This window comes from Balaenoptera physalus, assembly GCF_965194825.1.
Source record: "Balaenoptera physalus genome assembly, chromosome: 1".
Classification (NCBI taxonomy): Eukaryota; Metazoa; Chordata; class Mammalia; order Artiodactyla; family Balaenopteridae; genus Balaenoptera; species Balaenoptera physalus.
The window spans coordinates 148,398,329-148,421,227 of NC_138882.1; the positions used below are offsets into that span (position 1 = coordinate 148,398,329).

The 22,899-nt window shown below is 40.9% G+C and overlaps 1 protein-coding gene across 4 annotated transcripts in view; it reads left to right on the top strand.

Moving 5' to 3' along the window:
• Nucleotides 1-22,899, top strand: part of FYB2 (FYN binding protein 2) — a 145,345-nt gene that overhangs the window by 89,123 nt on the left and 33,323 nt on the right. For all 4 annotated transcript variants that reach the window (XM_082414940.1, XM_082414939.1, XM_082414941.1 and 1 more), the window contains exons 6-11: nt 524-558; nt 2,842-2,873; nt 6,650-6,752; nt 9,800-9,959; nt 20,550-20,661; nt 20,758-20,798. In XM_082414940.1, coding sequence (XP_082271066.1) covers nt 524-558; nt 2,842-2,873; nt 6,650-6,752; nt 9,800-9,959; nt 20,550-20,661; nt 20,758-20,798 — 483 coding nt within the window. The remainder of the gene's footprint in view (nt 1-523; nt 559-2,841; nt 2,874-6,649; nt 6,753-9,799; nt 9,960-20,549; nt 20,662-20,757; nt 20,799-22,899) is intronic.

Genomic DNA, 22,899 nt, shown 5'->3' on the forward strand with positions numbered 1-22,899 from the left:
CATGAAACTTCCGGAAAAAATCAAAAGGTATTCGAGCCTTAGTTGGCGGTCAGTCTCCTCTTTCCAAGCTGTACTAAGGAAACAAAACGCTCCTGGAGCCAAACACTTTTAGGCGTGCTGTGGAGTTTGACTTGTTGAAGTGGGATTTGGACTTTTGTTGGCCTTTTTCCTTTCCCTTTCCTTTCAAGTTTGCCTTGTGATTGCTACCACTATATTGCAGCACTTTCTCTTCATCGTAGAGTATGAATCTACTTGACAAAAAGGAAACTGAAAATTGTTTCAAATGTTTTTGAAACAAATTGACTGTACATTCCATCCTAGAAATCCCCCCAGAAATGATACCGTGATCAATGACCTGAGAATTTCCCAAACCACGTGGACATGTCTCCCATAGACCGATTGTTCTGAAGGTTGAGAAAACTGAACTCTGCCACCTTCTATAATTGCCTTAATCCTGCATACTGTATAAGAAATGGGTACTATAAGAAACTGCCTTGAAATAATTTTTTCATGTTTATTTTAGCAACTTATGAAGTCAGAATTGAAGAACTCCGAAAGGTATTGTTTCTTCTCTTCTTATCAGCTTCATAACTAAAGCAAGTGTGCAGAGTTGATTCTGAAGTAGTTTCTTTCATGAGGGAGGAATGGTCTTTGTTTTGGGTTTTCCCCTGATTTGGGGGGCTTTTCCAGACTCTAGCTGCTAAGATTCTGAAGCCTGAGGCCCTGTAAGATCAGAGACAGAAAATGTGTTAGGATGGGAGAAGGTGGTCCTAATCCATTCCTGGCCCCTTATCTAGGGTGGCCAGCCCCAACTGGCCTTTAATAACTGTCCCTTCAGAGAGAAGAGCTCCTGTGCTTTCACGAGAATGACCAGACTCCTGAAGGCATATTTTCTGGGCTTCTGGTGGGCACAGTGCTAGCAACTTGATTTAGGGCCCAAGCAGAATCACAGGCTTTGATCCCGGCTCCTGTCTGTGTGACCCTGAACCTCCCTTTCCTCACGTGTAAAATAGTGGTCATAGAAGCATCCCCATCAGAAGTCATTGTGAGAATGAAAAGAGGTAAATTCAGGTAAACAGTTTAATAGGAAGTGCTGGAATCTATCCCAGGCATTTTACCTCTCTGAGCTACAGCTGTGTCTTCTGTAAAATGGTGCGTTCCCCATGAGGGCAGGAAGCATATGCCTTGTGGTTACCTAATCTGCAGTAGTAGAGGCTCAATAAATAAGGGGCCAATACTTGTTTCACTGAATTGCTGAGAGAACTAAGACAGACAAAGCAGGCGAGCACCTAGTACAGCACACGGCACACAGTAGGCACTTACCTAATGTTTTAACTGGGACAGTTAAGGTACTACTCCTTTATCACTGGGTACATTTAGTTGAGGTTCTTCATCTTTCTGCTTCATGGTTCTAATGCTTACTGGAAAGGATTGTTCATTTGTGATACACTTTATAGATAGAAAACTATAAATGATTATTATTCCTATTAACAAAAGCAGAAACAGTTCATTAAGATGCTTCACTTAGCTGGCAATATCAGCAAATAATAAACTTCTCTGTACAAGGGAACTTTCCAAATGACCAAATTTTATCCCATTCAAAATAAAAAAGCATGAAAGTATTTTTGTTTTTTAATCTTTCAACCTTCAGATATGCATTACATTCATCTCAGTGTTCTTGAGCTCGGTCGCTGGAATCTGATTTCACCCTTTCTTGATGACTTGGAGTCCCCTGGAACATAAGGGGCTGAATGGGCACTGTTCATGCTTTTCTTATGAGATGCTCTTGCCTTGTAGGTGTTCAGAGCCAGTTGCCCTCACACCGAACCACCACGGTCTGTTTGCTGTAGTTGTTTTCTTATTTCTATCAATTATTATTTCCTTCTCCTGTCAGCCTCTTGCGTCCAGCAGTGAGTCTTTCATGTGGTCGAGCACACACCAAGTCCCTGTTTGGGGACAGGCGCTTGTGCATACAAGGCAGCTCATAACCCTCACGGTCACCCTGTGAGCTGGTATCCCTGCTTCCATTTTACAGACGAGAACTCAAGGCTCAGAGAGGTTAAATAACCTATAAATAATACAACAAAGATACAAAGCAAGGTCTGTCTGACTTGTCTTTCTACCAGTGCCATCCAATCTGCTAGGATTATATGGAAAATGAGAGCCAGTCATCCCTGAATGAAAGCTGTGAGGCTCTCCTCAAAGGAGGGTATATGAGCTCTTGGGCCTGGACTTTGTGGCAGCATTTTGGATGCTTAGATATTTTCTGTTCTCTTCAGGTTCTTGGCTAGAATCCAGATAGGGAATGGCATCAGATATGTGACCACTGAGTAAATGAGGAGCTATGTTATGGTCACTGGGACACAATTTTAATGGCACCAAGTCTAGATCACGTGAGAGCTGAGTTTTGATCAGGCGGTGCGGGATCAGGAACGGGGAATTCCCGGCATGGCTTGCACGCTTGCCTGCACTAATTTTGCCCACTGGAACATTGCTCAAATATCGCACATTCCTCTTTGCTCATAAGATTTAAAAGTTCTTTATTCTACAGATGCATTCCTGGAAAGGTGTGCAGAGAACAATTTATTTTTCTAAGTCAAATTACACGTTCCCGCTGGCACGCACCGTAACTTCAGAAACGCCTGTTTTCTTTTCGATTGATCTTCAGTTACACTGGCAGCAGTTCATGGAATGTTCTGCTGTCAGCATCTACCTTTGCTCTGTACTGAGACCTCACTGGCCGCTCAGGTCTCTAATGATCTGTAACCAAACAACAGAGGCCTGGCTGGGGTTTGACTTGGGTAGGTTTCTGAAAATGACCGTTTTCCTCTTTACTTTCAGCCTTGGAAGAGTTTTCTCCATCAAGAACTTCGGTGAGTTTTATCGTCAAAAGGAAAAGCATTAATCAGCTGCTGGCACTCTGCACTGCACTGGTTTTCCTTAATGGGCCAACTGTTTCCAGTGCCTGACCTGGTTCAACAGCCCTAGCGCCTTTCAAGGTGCCTGGTGCAGAAAAGGTGCTCAGGGGTCCTGCCCGGCCTTTCAGGTTCATCTCGTTCTAGCACGCTGCACTCACTCAGCAGAGGCTTGCCGAGTCCCCAGCACGCTGGCCATTTGCTAACCACTAGGGCTGGAGCAGTGACAGAGACCTAGCCACTACCCTCAGGGGTTCCCCAGTGGGAAAGACACAGTCAAACAGGCATGTAACAATCACATGGATCCCAAAGAATTTACAGTTTGCAAAATGCACCATGCTGTTTCAGGCGCTTTTGCCTTTGCTCATTTAATTCATTCATCCCAACTTAATGATCTGGCAAACTTCTACTAACCATCAAATGTCCCCTCCTGTAAGAAGCCTTCCTAATTCCCCTCCTCAGAGAGAAGTAACCAGTCCCTTCCCTGCAGTACTGCTGTAAGGCACATACACGTTTGCACTAATGTCACGTATATCGTTTGTTTGCTAAGATGCCAGTTCATCCTCACTCTCCCCTCCCCTCCTTGTCTGTGTGCTCCTTGTGGGCAGGGCCCATTTTTCTCATTCTTGGTCCAGATCAGGGCCTTGGCACATAACAGTGCTTTTACCTGACTCTTCAGAGTCCGCCTCTCTCTCGCTCTCTCCCCCTGGAGTTTTTTTTTTTTTAATTTTTTTAAGCACCTTTATTGGAGTATAATTACTTTACAATGTTGTGTTAGTTTCTGCTTTATAACAAAGTGAATCAGCTATACGTATACATATATCCCCATATCCCCTCCCTCTTGCGTCTCCCTCCCTCCCTCCCTATCCCACCCCTCTAGGTGGTCACAAAGCACTGAGCTGATCTCCCTGTGCTATGCGGCTGCTTCCCACTAGCTATCTGTTTTACATTTGGTAGTGTATATATGTCCATGCTACTCTCTCATTTCGTCCCAGCCTCCCCTTCCCCCTCCCTGTGACCTCAAGTCCATTCTCTATGTCTGCATCTTTTTAATGAGTTAAATAAACATGGCCCATGAGCTCTGGAGGAGCAAGTATCAACATTTCCTGGCTGAGGCTAAAAACACATGAGCTGAATCATGGGGGAAAACCCTGCTTCATCTCTCTCCTTGGGTTCTTGCCTGACCCTAAATTCATGACCCCTGCAATTACCTTCCAGCACCTAGCACAGTGCTGGGCACATAGGAGGCATGTGTCAGATGATTACCTATTTAGTTCAACATTTATTGAGCTTTTTCTCTGTTCAGACACTGCTAGACTCTGAGGTTCGAAAATGAATAGAATATATCTCTAATGTGTAGTGCAAAATGAGAGTGGAGACCAGAGTGGTTGGGATGAGGGGGTCCCTTGGAGGGAAGAAGACCACATAAGTAGGAAATTACAATATCATATCATCACTGCTAAGGCAGTTGTGAAAACACAGAGGTGAGGCACCAGGCATGCTTCCTTCAAGAGTGACAACTGAGCTGAATCATGAAAACATGTAGGAACTGGCCAGGTGAAAATGGCAGAAGGCATGTCCCAGGCAAAGGACAAGTGGGAGCAAAGATGTAGTGTTGAACTGTGAGGCCAGTACAGGGATCCACAAAGAGCTGGATGATGCTTGAGCACAAAGTGTGGTGTGGGAACAGCAGGAACGAGGCCGGGGTCGTATGCAGAGCTGGATCCAGGAGGGCCTGCGCTCCCTAATTAAATTCAGAGCAACCCTGTCCAATAGAAATGTAATGCAAACCACATATGTCACTTAATTTGTTTCTAGTAGCCATCTTTTAAAAAGCAAAAAAAAAAAAGTGAAATGAATTTTAATAATGTATTTTATTTATCCTGATAGATCCCGAACATTATCATTTCAACATGTAATCAACACAAAAGTTACTAATGAAATATTTTAGATCCTTTTTTTCATACCAAGTCTTCAGGATCCAGATGTGTTTTATACTTACAGCTCAATATTTTAAAAAAACAAATTTATTTATTTATTTTTGGCTACGTTGGGTCTTCGTTGCTGCGCGTGGGCTTTCTCTAGTTGCGGCGAGCGGGGACTACTCTTTGTTGCGGTGCGCGGGCTTCTCATTGCGGTGGCTTCTCTTGTTGCGGAGCACGGGCTCTAGGCGTGCATACTTCAGTACTTGTGGCACACAGGCTCAGTAGTTGTGGCTCGTGGGCTCTAGAGCTCAGGCTCAGTAGTTGTGGCCCATGGGCTGAGTTGCTCCACAGCATGTGGGATCTTCCTGGACCAGGGCTCAAACCTGTGTCCCCGGCATTGGCAGGCAGATTCTTAACCACTGCGCTACCAGGGAAGTCCCGCTTACAGCTCAGTTTGGACCAGACACATTTCAAGTGTTCAATAGCCACATGTGGACAGTGGCCACTGTCTTGATGGCACAGATTTAGACCTTATCCTATAGGTCGGTGGAAACCACAAAAGAGTTTTAAAACAGAAGTAATGTACTCCTCTCCCCTAGCATTCCTAGGAGTCACAATATTAAATGTAATTTGACAGTTATATATATATATATCTCCATTCTGGAAGAATTTGATTTTTAGAAAAGTTCATCTTAGGCTTTTGGAAAGAGACAGAGTGGGGACTGGAACCCAGCCTTGCCTACACAGCCCCTGTTCTAATATATGTTCTAGAACTAGTGGCCTTAATGGTGGATAAGAGTCATCAGTTATTGGATGAATGGATGAGTGAAACTCCTTAAAATTCTTCCCGTGGTCTTTCAGAACAGCACTCTCTCCTGGTGTTTCTCCTTCCTTCACGGCCACCTCTTCTGGTTTTCTCTGAGGGCTCTTCTGTCTCTGCTTTCCATGTAAATGTGGTTGTAGAACTATCCACTTCACTATGATGCCAGAAACAGAAGTTCTCACATGCACGCTGATGCTCTTCAGTGCTCTGTCCCGGCTTTCAGCTTTTTCACTAAACTCTCCACCTTGACCCCCTCCTCTGCTCTTCCACTGTGGCCGGTGTCCATATTACTGGTGCATGGCAGGCATGCCTCTTATGAAGGAATACTGGCTGGGGATCACTTTGCTACCACAGGTTACACAGCATTAGTGCTGGGGATACAGATAAATAACAGAGCTCTGATTTTTAGTTAGTTGACAAGGGAAAGTGGAGGAACTGGAAACAGATCCATAGACACTACAGTTTAACACAAGCTAGAGGGACAGAGTGTTAGGGGAACAGATGAAAGGGTATGGCTGCTTGGGAGAATCAAGCAAAGATTCTCAGAGGTTAGCTGATTTAGACAGATTGGAAAGGGTACCGTGTTTCTCAGCAGTGTAAGATGTGGAAGGCATGACTGACAAGGGAAATAGCAAATACGAAGGGAGGGTTGCTCAAAATGGGATGGAAGGATTGGGGAGTTAGGAGAGTGTAGACTAGAATAAACGTGGATAGAAGGAGCAGAGGGAGACAGGGTTGGAAAGAAAGGTGGGGGCCAGATCACAGTGGGACTGATATTTTATCCATCAGGCAATGGAAGTTATTAAGAGATTTTAAGCAGGAATTCACTCTGGCATTAATTGGAGCAGGCAGAAACTCAGGGAAATTTTCTATGTTTGACTTGGTCCTGGTCCCCTCATCTTTAAAAAATAAAAGGGTTAGGGGCACACTATCATCGAAATACTCTCACCTTCACTTTTTCTTCACTTTTTCTCTTCACATTTCAGCCTGAAACATGAAGATGAAGATAAAAAAATGGAGGAAAAAGAGCCATGCAAATTGGAACCACGAAAAACAGAAAAGGATCTATATTCAGACTATCTTTCCAAGGTATCTGTGTTCTAGGTATCTATCTTTCCAAGGTATCTGTGACCAAGCAGTCCAGGTCAGCCATGTAATAGGATCAGTTCATGAGGTGACTTTTTAGAGGCTGAGCCATATAGCTCTCCAGAGAGACAGAGAGACAGTCAGAAGATGCAGTGGGTGTTGGGTGTTTTATCAAAGAAATCGACAGGACAATAACACTGAACTCTAGCCTTGGATTTTCCACTTATTAGCCAGGAAGCAGGCCTCATAAGCAGGGCTGAGATGGGTATGAGTTCAGCAAGGTACCCAGAGGGCAAAATACAAAGAGACAGTCACTCAGGTGCCCACCCTGCTCTTGCAGAACCTGGAGTGAGGGCTCCTTAAGTTCTGTGCTCTGAGGCCCTGCTGAGAACAGGGAGTTAGTCTCTGAGCTCAGGTGTCTCATGTGTAAAGTGAGACTAAATAATCCGCACCTGATTACCATCCCCACTCCCATCCTGATTCTATCTCATTTGTGATGGGAAAATGAAATAATGTAGATGAAGGTGTTTTGTAAGCCACAAGCTACCATTAAAATGAAATATATTGTGAATTAACTGATTAATTAACATTGTTTATTAATAGTAAACACTGTATATGTGTGTATCCATATCCAATGGACACTATCCCCTTCAAAACCGTGTGGTCAGAGGCTTAAACAATAGATACCACGGGGGCTACTACCAGGGCTGAAAACATTTGAGATGCCTGTTTGAGATGTGCCTATCTCAACATATCAAATTGTTCCAGTTCCACCTAGGGCTTGGGTAAATCAAGCATCTTGGTGGTGGTGTGGGCCTGAACTGGGGTGTAGGCCCAGAGGCTGGGCTGGACCAGGTTGGGTGTTTACAGAGTGTCACAAAACGGCATAATTCAAAGAAGTAAGTAACTAATAACAAAAGACAGGGACCAGAGCCAGTGCAGCAGCATGGTGTGTCAAGGACAGAGGGCAGGAGCAAGGCCATAATGGGTGATGAGGCCAGAGATCAGGAAGGGGTTCATCAGGAGCGTATGAGAAAGGCAGCAGAGGAACATGATTAAAGATACTGGCCATGAGGGACTTCCCTGGTGGTCCAGTGGTTAAGACTTCACCTTCCAATGCAGGGGGTGTGGGTTCGATCCCTGGTTGGGGAGCTAAGATTCCACATGCCTCGCAGCCAAAAAACCAAAACATAAAACATAACAGAAGCAATATTGTAACAAATTCAATAAAGACTTTAAAAATGGTCCACATCCAAAAAAAAAAAAAAGAAAGAAAAAGGGATACTGACCATGAAAGGGCAAAAGCAGGGATGTGCCCTTTTTCAGTGCTGACCAAGTGCTGGCCAAGAGCCAGAGATGGTGTCAGGTTACCACCAAAGGGACATAGTCCTACTTTCATGGAGTGGATTTGAGTTTGGGAAATTGTTAAGTTATTTGGAATGTGTTAGGTAAATGTGGTGGGTGGTCTAGCTGGGCAATGCTCTTTGGGGTCAAATATAGATGGTACGTCAGTAGGAATACAATCCATTGTGATTCAAACTGACCCTATAGGAACCATTCCCCAGGACGGCCCTCAGAGAATCTGTGCACTGCTGCAGCAGGGGCTCTGCTGAAGGACGGTGGTCACTATTTTTGCGTGAAACACTATATGTGTGTCATTTGTGGAATGATATCATTACTTTCCTGTCATTTTTTCCCCATTTAAAAATTTCATTCTTGGCTGTGTGACTTAAAAGAATGCCCCTACTCTTCTTTTCCTCTTCGTTTGCCCAGATCCCACGAAGAACTCAGGAAATTCCATGCCTTGTATCTATTCATTATTTTACCTTTTTGCAAGTACTTTCAGATGATTGTCACAGTCAACCCTGTGTCCACTTGTAGTCGAAAGGACAGTAATCTCCTCTCCCATCGTCATCTCGTAATTATAAAACACTTGGATGGCCAGAAGTGTCCCAATTCGCCTCTGCCTCCAGCGTCTCTTCCTGCCAATCTATCCAGATCTTTCTGAAATGCAAATCTGATCAGGTTTCTCCCCTGCCTAGCTCCCTAAGACTAGGAGCTAAAGCCCACACTTTTTGCCTCGTGTGCAAGACCCTTCATAACTCAGCTCCATTCTAGCTGATCTTTTTAGCCTCACCTCCAGACTTTCCTCCTCTATCCCCTTCACTCTTCCTTCATCAATAGCCTCTGTCCCACCTTTATGAGGACACTAACACTTCTGTCCCTTTGCCTGTGTTGATTTATCTACCAGGTATTCCTTATCCCTTCAACCAATCTCTTACTTACATTTTAAAATAGTTTCATAAAGTGTGCTTCTGAAGTCTTCCCCACCCTGTCTCCTAGCCACAAGAACTGACCTGCCCCTCCTATTTCCACCTCAGTGAGCAATCCTGCTGTAAATGATATTCACCACAATATACCTTAATTGTTTGCATGTATTGCTCCATGACCGGCGTGGAAGCCACTATGCCCATCGCATCTCTCTCTTTCTCCAGGGCTTAGCATGTTGTTTCCTTCAGTAAGTGCGTGACAGATGCTAGAGAGAGGAAGTGTGGAAAGAAGTGGGGGGAAACAGAAGAATGGAGGGTGGGAAGATGAAATGTCAGGCAAAAGGAACACAGCATCCTTTGGTAGGCAAGAGCACAGGGCTCTGGGGTCCAGTCCTGCCTGGGCAGATGACTAGCTATGAGACCAGAAGTCAGTTATTTAACCTTTCTAAATTCTTTATCAAGAGGAATCATGATATTTTTTGAATAGGGTGTCATGAAGAGTAAGTGAGATGAAATATATCAAGAGCCTATCCTGCAGTCAGAGCTCCATTATATCCTGACTGTGTCCTATGGGCCTGCCTCTGTGCCAGGCATTCATTGGCTGTTCAGAGGGCAACAAAAGACATTATATGTGCCCCTTAGAGAGATAAGTCTCTGTTAAATAAAGGAATAAACAGTGGCTACCTGGGAGGAATGAATGGATACAGAACAGCACGAGTAAGCAAAAAACAAATAGATAAGCCAAAGCCCCGCCAGACTGTCCCTTTTGCATGTGTTTAGGTGGGTACCTATGAAGAGACACCTGGAAGAACCCAGATGGTGAAAGTCCACAGGGGTAGGAGGAGCACACTGGCCGGGAAGCAGGACGCTGAGATTGACGTCATCCAGACAGAGGCCTGCCCCGAGGACCCCAAGCTGGCCAGACACTCTGATGGCCACTGTGAGTTGTGTTTCTTCCTGGTTCTCTTCACCGTTATCGAATTATTTTAAAGCTGTGTGTGACCAAGATTTTAATTTCTTTTATAAATATTTACTGAGCATCTATTATATACAAAGTCACTTGCCTGAGTGAGACAGCTGTGCAAGAGTGAAAAAAGCACTGGATTTAGAAGTAGAAGGCCTGAGTTCAAATCTAGGCTCTCATACTTATTAGCTATGTAACATAGTAACTCCATATTCCTTTGTATTCCTCAGTTTCCTCATTTATAAAAAGGGGTCATAGAAAAAGGGGGGATCATAATATAGATCAAACTGGGGTTTGGTGAGGACCAAATCTGACATATGTTATGTAATAGGTACTCAGCAAATGTTGCTGATTTCTTTTTATATGTACCGGCTCCTATTGTTCTTTGTAGACCCAAGACATTGACACACTGATGACATAGTATGATATTATTCTTTGACTTTATTCAAGTTGCATTTTACTTTCATGTGAGTCAAGACTCTTGATTGCAAGTTATCAAATCATAGTGTGTTAAGCAAAAGAGGAAAAGGAGGCTCACCTAACAGAAGGTTTGGGCATGGCTGCACCCAGGGACACAAACAGTATCACAAGGACTCAGTATTACTTTTTCTACTCCTGGCTTTGCTCCCCTCCTTCTTGTCTCCATTTTCAAGCAGACTCTACCCTTGTGGAGGCAAGATGGCATCTAGCAGTGACAGGCTTATGCACTATCTGTCCTCTTAGGAACCCCAGAAGAAAACTAGAAGTGGTTATCCTCTCAACAGTTTCAAGAAAAGGCCCAGATTTGAGTCTTGTTGGCTTGATTGTGTCACATGCCAACCCCTATCCAGTTATCATGAATGTGGGATAGGATGCTCTGATTGACCCAACCAGTGTCATAAATTCACATCTGGAGCCGAAGGTAGAATTAGTTCTACCCAAACGGTATCATTTCAGATTGAAGGATTTCCCAAGGAAAATTAAAAAGCTGTTATCATGAAAAAACAGTAGACACTGGGTAGACAAAACAGATGTCTACTCCAGCCCAATAAGCCATGGCAAACATTTCATAATGTGCTATAATCAGAGTGATGAGAATACATTGCAATCATAAGATGGACTCAGGCCCTATAAAGTCTGCCTCCAGGCTAGATGGCTGCATCCCTGCCACCCACCTCCTTCCCAATATACTCTTTATTCTAAGTTAACTGACTGTGTCATGTGCTTTAGTTCCCCTATAACTTTGCTTGACCTCTTTCCTCTGTCTGAGATGGCTTTATGCACATTCTTTACCTGCTGATGTCCTAGTCATCCTTCAAGATCTATCTCAGAAGTCACTTCTTCTGAAGCCTTCCTTACCTCCATCCTCCTCTTTCCCACTCTCCAGAGACCATAGTCGCTCACTCTTCTCTGTTTCCAGGACACTTAAACAGCAACCAGATGACCACTTTTCCATATTAGGTTTTAGAGTCAAGCATTTCTGGGACCCAGGATTACTATGCGTTAATCCTACAACTTTGGGAAATTTACTTACTTTTATGTACACATGGGGGTAGTACTATTTATTTCCCAGGGCTCTTTGTCAATGCATATAAAGTATCTGGTTCATTGCTACATAACTGTCAGTTCTCTTTATTTCCTTTTTTTTAAAAAATTACAGCATGCCTTACATTATAATTCATGGTGTACATGTTTGTTTCCCATGGTACACAGTGAGCACCATGGGGTCAGAGACCATTTGATATTTTTCTCTGTATCTCTGCAACCTGGCACAGTGGACATACCCAACAAAACTTTGTTAAAGGGAGGAATGAAAGAATAAATCAAACTTCAGTGAGAGAGTATGGTAGATTTGACAATCTGATTGATTCTCCTGACTAAAACAAGTAAAGAATAATTTTTTTTTGGAAAATTCATAAAAGTATAACAGAACTGATTTAAAAGGAAGCATCCACATACCTGCAGTAACCAGGAACCCTGGGCAATGCGTGAGTGCCAAAGCTACTCTGGCCCTGAGGGTTTTCACTAGCTCTGAACCCCTTGAGCTCCGGTTTTGACTGCATGGTGTACAGAGGACAGGAGCTATAACCCAGGGCCTGCCCAAAGTGAGTTTATAACAGGGACCTCAAAGAATTATGTCCACACAGAATGAATAGGACTGTGCCTATTCTTAACAATACTATATGGTGTACTTATAAATTTATTATAAAAGTAGACCTCAAGTGTTCTTAACACAATAAAATTTTTAAAAAATAAAGAAATGGAACAAATAAAAAAAGACATTTCTAATGAGGTAAATGACACATGAAAAGCACAGAGGTCGTGTTGAATCTAAAACCATGCCTTAAGATGAGAAGTGGATAGACTAATTTGGAGTGTAGAAAAAAATGGAAGGGAGGAAAACAAGCTGAAGTGAATAAAAGAGTTAAAGGAGAGGCCTAAATATGGGGCTGCAAGCCATTTTCAAGCAATTAAGTACTGTCCATGAAAAGTCACTGTAGGTTTGGGAATTACACTATGTTGAAAACAGTCTGAAGAAGATTCTTCTAAGTAATCTACACATACTGCTAAAGCACAAAGGGAATTTGTGCTAAACCCATTTAATAGTTCTCTGCAATAGTTCCCTACTCTCTTGTGATGAGAAGCACAACATGCTTAGTCAAGGAAAGTGGGCGTGAAAACAGAGAGGAAAGTTTTGAGGAAAAAAAATACAATTGAGTGTCTTTCTATACTCCTTCTATACAAATGGGCCTCTTTTGAAAAAAATGAACAAAATAAAAAGAACTACTTCTTTCCATTAAAAAAAAAGAAGAATTAATAAGACAAACCCCAGGGAGCAGAAGGAAATTTGCCCATTTTGCCCCTGGTGCTGGGTAAAGGGAAAAAAAATCGGTTACCATAGCTGATCCTCATGCACACTTTGGGAAAATTCATTGATCTGTACTCTTATGATTTGTGCCCTTTCCTGTATGTTATACTGTAATTAAAATTTTAATTTTAATTTTACTAAGGTAACTGTCAAAAGATAGACACAGCATGTATACTCTCCAAACAAATAAAAAAGAAAAACAGAATGAAGAAAAGAGAGGAAACCTCAGTCAGTCAAGCACAAGGAAAATGAGGGAAAAACAGAACAAATAAAAAGTATGTAATAAAATACTAGATATAAATTTCAAAATATCAGTAAACCCTATAAACATGAAACTCTCTACTTAGAAGACATATGCATTCAAATCATTCAATATTAAAAAATATTTGAGTAGCTTTTATATCCCCAGCATTGTTCTAAGTGCTGGGGGTATAGCAGTAAATAAACCAGACAAAAATTCCTGTCCTCATGGAGATTACATTCTGATCTGCGGAGACGGATGATAAATATATAAACAATAAAATATTCACTATGTGGAATGGTAGTAAATATTATAGAAAAAAATAGTAAAGCAAAGAAAGAGAATTAGGAGGGGCTTCCCTGGTGGTGCAGTGGTTAAGAATCCACCTGCCAATGCAGGGGACGCAGGTTCGAGCCCTGGTACTGGAAGATCCCACATGCCGCGGAGAAACCAAGCCCATGTGCCACAACTACTGAGCCTGTGCTCTAGAACCTGTGAGCCACAACTACTGAGCCTGAGTGCCACAACTACTGAAGCCTAGAGCCCGTACTCTGCAACAAGAGAAGCCACCACAATGAGAAGCCCACGCACCGCAGCAAAGAGTAGCCCCTGCTCGCCACAACTAGAGAAAGCCTGTGCACAGCAATGAAGACACAATGCAGCCAAAAACAAAATAAATAAATTAAAAAAAAAAAAAAGAAAAAGAGAATTAGGGAGGCAGGGGGAGGGAGTGGAATTTGCAATTTTAAAGTGCACATAGATGACCTCAAAGATGTAAAGCAGGTGAGCAGTAGAGCCATGGCTATCCAGAATGTTCTAGGGAGAGAGGGGAAGCAGTGCAAATATCGCAGGGCAGGAGTCTACTAGATGTGTTGGTAGAATAGTAAGGAAGCCAGTGTGGCTGGAGCAGTGACTGAAGGAGACTGTAGTAGGAGATAAGGTCAGAGAGATAACAAGGGGCCAGATAATATAGGGGCTTTTGTAGACCACTGCAAGAACTTTGGCATTTATTCTAAGAGATGTATTTTTTTTAAATAACATTGAAAGGTTTTGAGCACAAGAACAGAATGATCTGACTTGTATTTTAAAGAATCATATCTTGGCTGCTGTCTTGAAAGAAGAATGTAGAAGAACCCGGGACCTGTTAGGAGTTTGTTGCAAGAATTTAACTGAGAGATTATGGTAGCTTGGAAGAGGGTACCGTGGTCAAATTGTTGAGATATGCTTGGATTCAGGATATAGATCGAAAATCAAGCTGACAGATGGCTATGGATTGGAGGTGGGACATGAGAGAGAAAGGAGTCAAGGATGTCTTCAAGGTTTTGGACCTGAGCAACTGAAAGGTTGGGGTTGCTACTCTTTGTTGAGATGGGGCAGACTTCAGGAAGAGCACATTCGCAGAGAGAAAGCAAGAGTATGGTTTGGAATGTAATATGTTGAGACAACCAAATGGAAACGGTGTGAAGGCTGAACTCATGAGAGCTGTCTTAGTTAGGGATGTAATTTGGGAGTTGTCTGTGTTTTTAAAATGAAGCCATAAACATTTTTCAATACATCTGCCTCAAAAAGGAAGGAGTAAGAAAGAAAAAAGTGTCCTGAAGTAAGAATTAAGCAACTGTGTGTTCAGCATCTTTGCTTTGTGCTGGAGAAACATACCGATAACTCCGTAAGGAAAAGTAGGTCCTTTATGCCTCTGGGAGCTGACATTCATTGAGACGGTTTGGGGCCTATATGCTAACTGACTTCTTGTCAGAAGATAAAATCTTGTTCCTTGGTGCCTTTAATTAATAGACAAAAGTCAGAGAGTCCCATACAGGATAAATCCAAGGAGAAACACGCCAAGACACATATTAATCAAACTATCAAAAATTAAATACAAAGAAAAAATATTAACAGCAGCAAGGGAAAAACAACAAATAACATAACCTTATGTTATGTTAACATAACATAAGGTTAACAGCTGATCTTTCAGCAGAAACTCTGCAAGCCAGAAGGGAGTGACAGGACATATTTAACGTGATGAAAGGGAAAAACCTACAACCAAGATTACTCTACCCAGCAAGGATCTCATTCAGATTTGATGGAGAAATTAAAATCTTTAGAGACAAGCAAAAGCTAAGAGAATTCAGCACTGCCAAACCAGCTTTACAACAAATGCTAAAGGAACTTCTCTAGGCAGGAAACACAAGAGAAGGAAAAGACCTACAATAACAAATGCAAAACAATTAAGAAAATGGTAATAGGAACACACATATTGATAATTATCTTAAATGTAAATGGTTTAAATGCTCCAACCAAAAGACATAGACTGGCTGAATGGATACAAAAACAAGATCCATATATATGCTCTCTACAAGAGACCCAATTCAGGCCTAGGGACACATACAGACTGAAAGTGAGGGTATGGAAAAAGATATTCCATGCAAACGGAAATCAAAAGAAAGCTGGAGTAGCAAGTCTCATATCAGACAAAATAGACTTTAAAATAAAGACTATTACAAGAGACAAAGAAGGACACTACATAATGATCAAGGGATCAATCCAAGAAGAAGATATAACAATTGTAAATACTTATGCACCCAACATAGGAGCACCTCAATACATAAGGCAAATGCTAACAGCCATAAAAGGAGAAATTGACAGAAACACAGCCATAGTAGGGGACTTTATCACCCCACTTTCACCAATGGACAGGTCATCCAAAGTGAAAACAAATAAGGAAATACAAGGTTTAAATGATACGTTAAACAAGATGGACTTAATTGATATTTATAGCACATTCCATCCAAAAACAGCAGATGACAATTTCTTCTCAAGTGCCCATGGAATATTCTCCAGGATAGATCATATCTTGGGTCACAAATCAAGCCTTGGTAAATTTAAGAAAATTGAAATCGTATCAAGTATCTTTTCTGACCACAACACTATGAGACTAGAAATCAATTACAGGGAAAAATCTGTAAAAAATACAAACACATGGAGGCTAAACAATACACTACTAAATAACCAAGATCACTGAAGAAATCAAAGAGGAAATCAAAAAATACCTAGCGACAAATGACAATGAAAACACGACGACCCAAAACCTATGGGATGCAGCAAAAGCAGTTTAAGAGGAAAGTTTACAGCAATACAATCTGCTCTCAAGAAACAAGAAACATCTCAAATAAACAACCTAACCTTACACCTAAACCAATTAGAGAAAGAAGAAAAAAAAAACCCCAAAGTCAGCAGAAGTAAAGAAATCATAAAGATCAGATCAGAAATAAATGAAAAAGAAATGAAGGAAAGAATAGCAAAGATCAATAAAACTAAAAGCTGGTTCTTTGAGAAGATAAACAAAATTGATAAACTATTAGCCAGAGTCATCAAGAAAAAAGAGAAGACTCAAATCAATAGAATTAGAAATGGAAAAGGAGAAGTAAGAACTGACAATGCAGAAATACAAAGGATCATGAGACTACTACAAGCAACTCTATGCCAATAAAATGGACAACCTGGAAGAAATGGACAAATTCTAAGAAAAGCACAACCTTCAAAGACTGAACCAGGAAGAAATAGAAAATATAATCAGACCAATCACAAGCACTGAAATTGAAACTGTGATTAAAAATCTTCTAACAAACAAAAGCCCAGGACCAGGTGGCTTCACAGGCGAATTCCATCAAACATTTAGAGAAGAGCTAACACCTATCCTTCTCAAACTCTTCCAATATATAGCACAGGGAGGAACACTCCCAAATTCATTCTACGAGGCCACCATCACCCTGATACCAAAACCAGATAAAGATGTCACAAAGAAAACTACAGGCCAATATCACTGATTAACATATATGCAAAAATTCTCAACAAAATACTAGCAAAGAGAATCCAACAGCACATTAAAAAGATCATACACCATGATCAAGTGGTGTTTATCCCAGGAATGCAAAGATTCTTCAAAATATGCAAATCAATCAATGTGATAAGCCATATTAACAAATTGAAGGAGAAAAACCATATGATCATTTCAATAGATGCTGAAAAAACTTTTGACAAAATTCAACACCCATTTATGATAAAAACCCTCCAGAAAGTAGGCATAGAGGGACCCTACCTCAACATAATAAAAGCCATATATGACAAACCCACAGCCAACATCGTCCTCAATGGTGAAAAACTGCAAACATTTCCACTAAGATCAGGAACAAGACAAGGTTGCCCACTCTCACCACTATTATTCAACATAGTTTTGGAAGTGTTAGCCACAGCAATCAGAGAAGAAAAAGAAATAAAATGAATCCAAATCGGAAAAGAAGTAAAACTGTCACTGTTTGCAGATGACATGATACTATACATAGAGAATCCTAAAGACGCTACCAGAAAACTACTAGAGCTAATCAATGAATTTGTTAAAGTAGCAGGATACAAAATTAAGGCACTTGCATTAATGCTCTTGCATTCCTATACACTAATGATGAAAAATCTGAAAGAGAAATTAAGGAAACACTCCCATTAACCATTGCAACAAAAAGAATAAAATACCTAGGAATAAACCTACATGAAGAGACAAAAGACCTGTATGCAGAAAACTATAAGACACTGATGAAAGAAATTAAAGATGATGCAAACAAACAGATGGAGAGATATACCATGTTCTTGGACTGGAAGAATCAACATTGTAAAAATGACTCTACTACCCAAAGCAAACTACAGATTCAATGCAATCCCTATCAAACTACCAATGGCATTTTTCACAGAACCAGAACAAAAAATTTCACAATTTGTATGGAAACAAAAAAGACCCCAAAGATTTCCAAAGCAATCTTGAGAAAGAAAAATGGAGCTGGAGGAATCAGGCTCCCAGATTTCAGACTATACTGCAAAGCTACAGTAACAAGATAGTATGGTACTGGCACAAAAACAGAAATATAGATCAATGAAACAGGATACAAAGCCCAGAGATAAACCCACGCACCTATGGTCAACTAATCTATGAATAAGGAGGCAAGGATATACAATGGAGAAAAGTCAGTCTCTTCAATAAGTGTTGCTGGGAAAACTGGACAGCTACATGTAAAAGAATGAAATTAGAACACTCCCTAATACCATACACAAAAATAAACTCAAAATGGATTAAAGACCTAAATGTAAGGCCAGACACTATAAAACTCTTAGAGGAAAACATAGGCAGAACACTCTGTGATGTAAATCACAGCAAGATCCTTTTTGACCCCCCTCCTAGAGAAATGGAAATAAAAGCAAAAATAAACAAACAGGACCTAATGAAACTTAAAAGCTTTTGCACAGCAAAGGAAACCATAAACAAGACAAAAAGAGAACCCTCAGAATGGGAGAAAATATTTGCAAGTGAAGCAAGTGACAAAGGATTAATCTCCAAAATTTACAAGCAGCTCATGCAGCTCAATATCAAAAAAACAACCCAATCCAAAAATGGACAGAAGACCTAAACTGACATTTCTCCAAAGAAGATATACAGACTGCCAACAAATACATGAAAGGATGCTCAACATCACTAATCATTAGAGAAATGCAAATCAAAACTACAGTGTGGTACCACCTCACACCAGTCAGAATGGCCATCATCAAAAAATCTACTAACAATAAATGCTGGAGAGGGTGTGGAGAAAAGGGAACCCTCTTGCACTGCTGGTGGGAATGTAAATTGATACAACCACTATGGAGAACAGTATGGAGGTTCCTCAAAAGTCTAAAATTAGAACTACCATACGACCCAGCAATCCCACTACTGAGCATATACCCTGAGAAAACCATAATTCAAAAAGAGCCATGTACCAAAATGTTCACAGAAGCTCTATTTACAATAGCCAGGACATGGAAGCAATCGAAGTGTCGAACGACAGATGAATGGATAAAGAAGATGTGGCACATATATACAATGGAATATTACTCAGCCATAAAAAGAAATGAAATTGAGTTATTTGTAGTGAGGTGGATGGACCTAGAGACTGTCATACAGAGTGAAGTAAGTGAGAAAGATAAAAACAAATACCATATGCTAACACATATACATGGAATCTTAAAAAAAAAAAAGGTTCTGAAGAACCAAGGGGCAGGACAGGAATAAAGACACAGACCTAGAGAATGGACTTGAGGACACGGGGAGGAGGAAGAGTAAGCTGGGATGAAGTGAGAGAGTGGCATGGACATATATACACTACCAAATGTAAAATAGCTAGTGGGAAGCAGCCACATAGCACAGGGAGATCAGCTCTGTGCTTTGTGACCACCTAGAGGGGTGGGATAGGGAGGGTGCGAGGGAGATGCAAAAGGGAGGAGATATGGGGATATATGCATATGTATAGCTGATTCACTTTGTTATAAAGCAGAAACTAACACACCATTGCAAAGCAATTATACTCCAATAAAGATGTAAAAAAAAAATAGATAAAAGTCAATGTGCTGGGCTTCCATGGTGGCGCAGCAGTTGAGAATCTGCCTGCCAATGCAGGGGACACGGGTTCGAGCCCTGGTCTGGGAAGATCCCACATGCCGCGGAGCAACTAGGCCCGTGAGCCACAACTACTGAGCCTGTGCATCTGGAGCCTGTGCTCCGCAACAAGAGAGGCCGTGACAGTGAGAGGCCCGCGCACCGCGATGAAGAGTGGCCCCCGCTCGCCGCAACTAGAGAAAGCCCTCGCACCGAAACGAAGACCCAACACAGCCAAAACTAAATATAAATAAATAAATAAATAAATAAATAAATAAAAGGCTTATTATTAAAAAAAGTCAATGTGCTTGTTATTTCTCAGGTATATTACTTATTTCTGATTAACAGTTCATGTCTGCAAATGGTTCTGAATCACCCATACTGTAAATATTAACCTATGCCAACTGATAAAAAGGTGACAGTTTTAAGGTTATGACAAGTTTACAGCTCTGTGAAATAAACCAGCTCTTGCATGTAACAGGGTAGCTACTTGTGCAAACAATCCCTAGGCATTTTTTAACCTGGCACACTATTTGGCTGATTCCATCACTAATGCATAATAAATGTTGGCATGTGCTCAATCAACTTGTCTAAGAAATTTTACTTTAAGAAAAAATGCCACAAATTGGATAAAGTCATCTAAATGTAGAGAGTGGTGCCCCAGGGCTGCGCCCTGGTAGACTTCAACATTTGAGGTCAGGGCTTAGAGGAAGAAACATCCAAGAAGAGGGAGGAACCACTGGTTTACTGGGTAATTAGCACCCTTCATAAATATGCATTAATCCTTGCCATAATCATCCAAGAGTAGGGGTTACTATCATTATCCCAACTTGAGAGAATCATAACTAAGGCTCAGCAAGGTGCAGTGGTTTGCCAAAGGATCATACATACCAAGGTTATAATCCAGTGTTACCATATTTAATCTGCCTTTTCCTATTATTGTCTCCGTTGCCAGTGACCTGTGTGAATGCATTTATGAGAGCAGTTGGTGAGATGTTCTCAGGGTGTTCTCTGTTTTCCTTACAGGCGGGTATGTGAAGGCCTTGGAGATGACTAAAGAAACGCCAGGCCAAGGAGCCTTTAAGCCAAATTCCATTTCCGAGACGTATGATGATGTTGAGTACCCCCGGAGAGAGAGGTAAATACGTGCCAGCCCTTCAGCGAGATGAATGTGATGAGACTTTAAAAGTACAATACAACAGGTCAACGGTCTTTGTATCTTTTCTCCCCACAGAGCAAAGTCAGATTTCTCTAACTCATTTGTCTCAAATAATGGTAAGTTTAAGAAAACATTTGAAACTGTCAATAGGAATTGCTAAGAGTTTCTGTGGCAGATTAGTAGTAAGGTATCTTTTATTTACATATTTTTATTAATGCCATTTGGGTGGGGTGATGATAAGCTAATAGAAGTGGTTCAAGGTATGTGTGAATAAATGCATTTAGAATCATGAAGGTGAAGATGCTGGTAATGGGTCTTTTGTGGCAAGAAAGCAACTTTGATGTGAATTGCTTTCTTCCTGATCTCTTCACAATCCAAGTCTGAAGATAGGAATGTGTTTTACTTAAAACACTTATATGGATTCTCAATAGTTTTTTTAAACATTGAAGTATAGTTTATTTACAACATTAGTTTCAGATGTACAACATAGTGATTTTATATTTTTATAGATTATAGTCCACTTAAAGTTATTATAAAATATTGGTCATAATCCCTGTGCTGTACATCGTATCTTTGTATCTTATTTATTTTATAGCTAGTAGTCTGTATCTCTTAATCCCCTTCCACATCTTGCCCATACCCCACCTTGCCCCTTCCTCCACACTTGTTCCCACTGGTAACAATTGGTTCTCTATATCTGTGAGTCTGTTTTGTTATATTCATTTATTTTTCTTTTCTTTTTCTCTTTTAGATTCCACATGTAAGTGAAAACGTACAGTTTTTGTCTTTCTATGTCTGGCTTATTTACTAAGCATAACATTCTCCAAGTCCATCCATGTTGTTGCAAATGGCAAAATTTCATTCTTTTTTATGGCTGAGTAGTATTCCTGTGTGTGTGTGGATACACTACATCTTCTTTATCCATTTATCTGTTAATGGGCACTGAGGTTGCTACCATATCTTGGCCATTGTAAATAATGCTAATATGAACATTAGGGTGCATCTTTTTTGAATTAATGTTTTCATTTTCTTCAGATAGACACCCAGGAGTGTAATTGCTGGATCATATGGCAGTTCTATTTTTAATTATTTGAGGAACCTCCATACTGTTTCCCATAGTGGCTGCACCAATTTACATTCCCACCAACAGTGTGGGAGGATTCCCTTTCCTCCACATCCTCACCAACATCTTTTGTCATCTTTTTTTTTTTTACCATCTTTATTGGAGTATAATTGCTTTAAAATGGTGTGTTAGTTTCTGCTTTATAACAAAGTGAATCAGCTATACATATAATTATATCCCCATATCTCCTCCCTCTTGCATCTCCCTCCCACCCTCCCTATCCCACCCCTCTAGGTGGTCACAAAGCACCCAGCTGATCTCCCTGTGCTATGCAGCTGCTTCCCACTAGCTACTATTTTACATTTGGTAGTGTATATATGTCCATGCCACTCTCTCACTTTGTCCCAGCTTACACTTCCCACTTCCTGTGTCCTCAACTCCATACTCTACGTCTGTGTCTTTATTCCTGTCCTGCCCCTAGGTTCTTCAGAACCATTTTTTTTTTTTTTTTTTTTTAGATTCCATATATATGTGTTACCATACGGTATTTGTTTTTCTCTTTCTCACTTACTTCACTGTGTATGATGGTCTCTAGGTCTATCCATCTCACTACAAATAACTCAATTTCATTTCTTTTTATGGCTGAGTAATATTCCATTGTATATATGTGCCACATCTTCTCTATCCATTCATCTGTCGATGGACACTTAGGTTGCTTCCATGTCCTGGCTATTGTAAATAGAGCTTCAGTGAACATTTTGGTACATGGCTCTTTTTGAATTATGGTTTTCTCAGGGTATATGCTCAGTAGTGGGATTGCTGGGTCGTATGGTAGTTCTAATTTTAGACTTTTGAGGAACCTCCATACTGTTCTCCATAGTGGTTGTATCAATTTACATTCCCACCAGCAGTGCAAGAGGGTTCCCTTTTCTCCACACCCTCTCCAGCATTTATTGTTAGTAGATTTTTTGATGATGGCCATTCTGACTGGTGTGAGGTGGTACCACACTGTAGTTTTGATTTGCATTTCTCTAATGATTAGTGATGTTGAGCATCCTTTCATGTGTTTGTTGGCAATCTGTATATCTTCTTTGGAGAAATGTCTGTTTAGGTCTTCTACCCATTTTTGGATTGGGTTGTTTGTGTTTTTGATA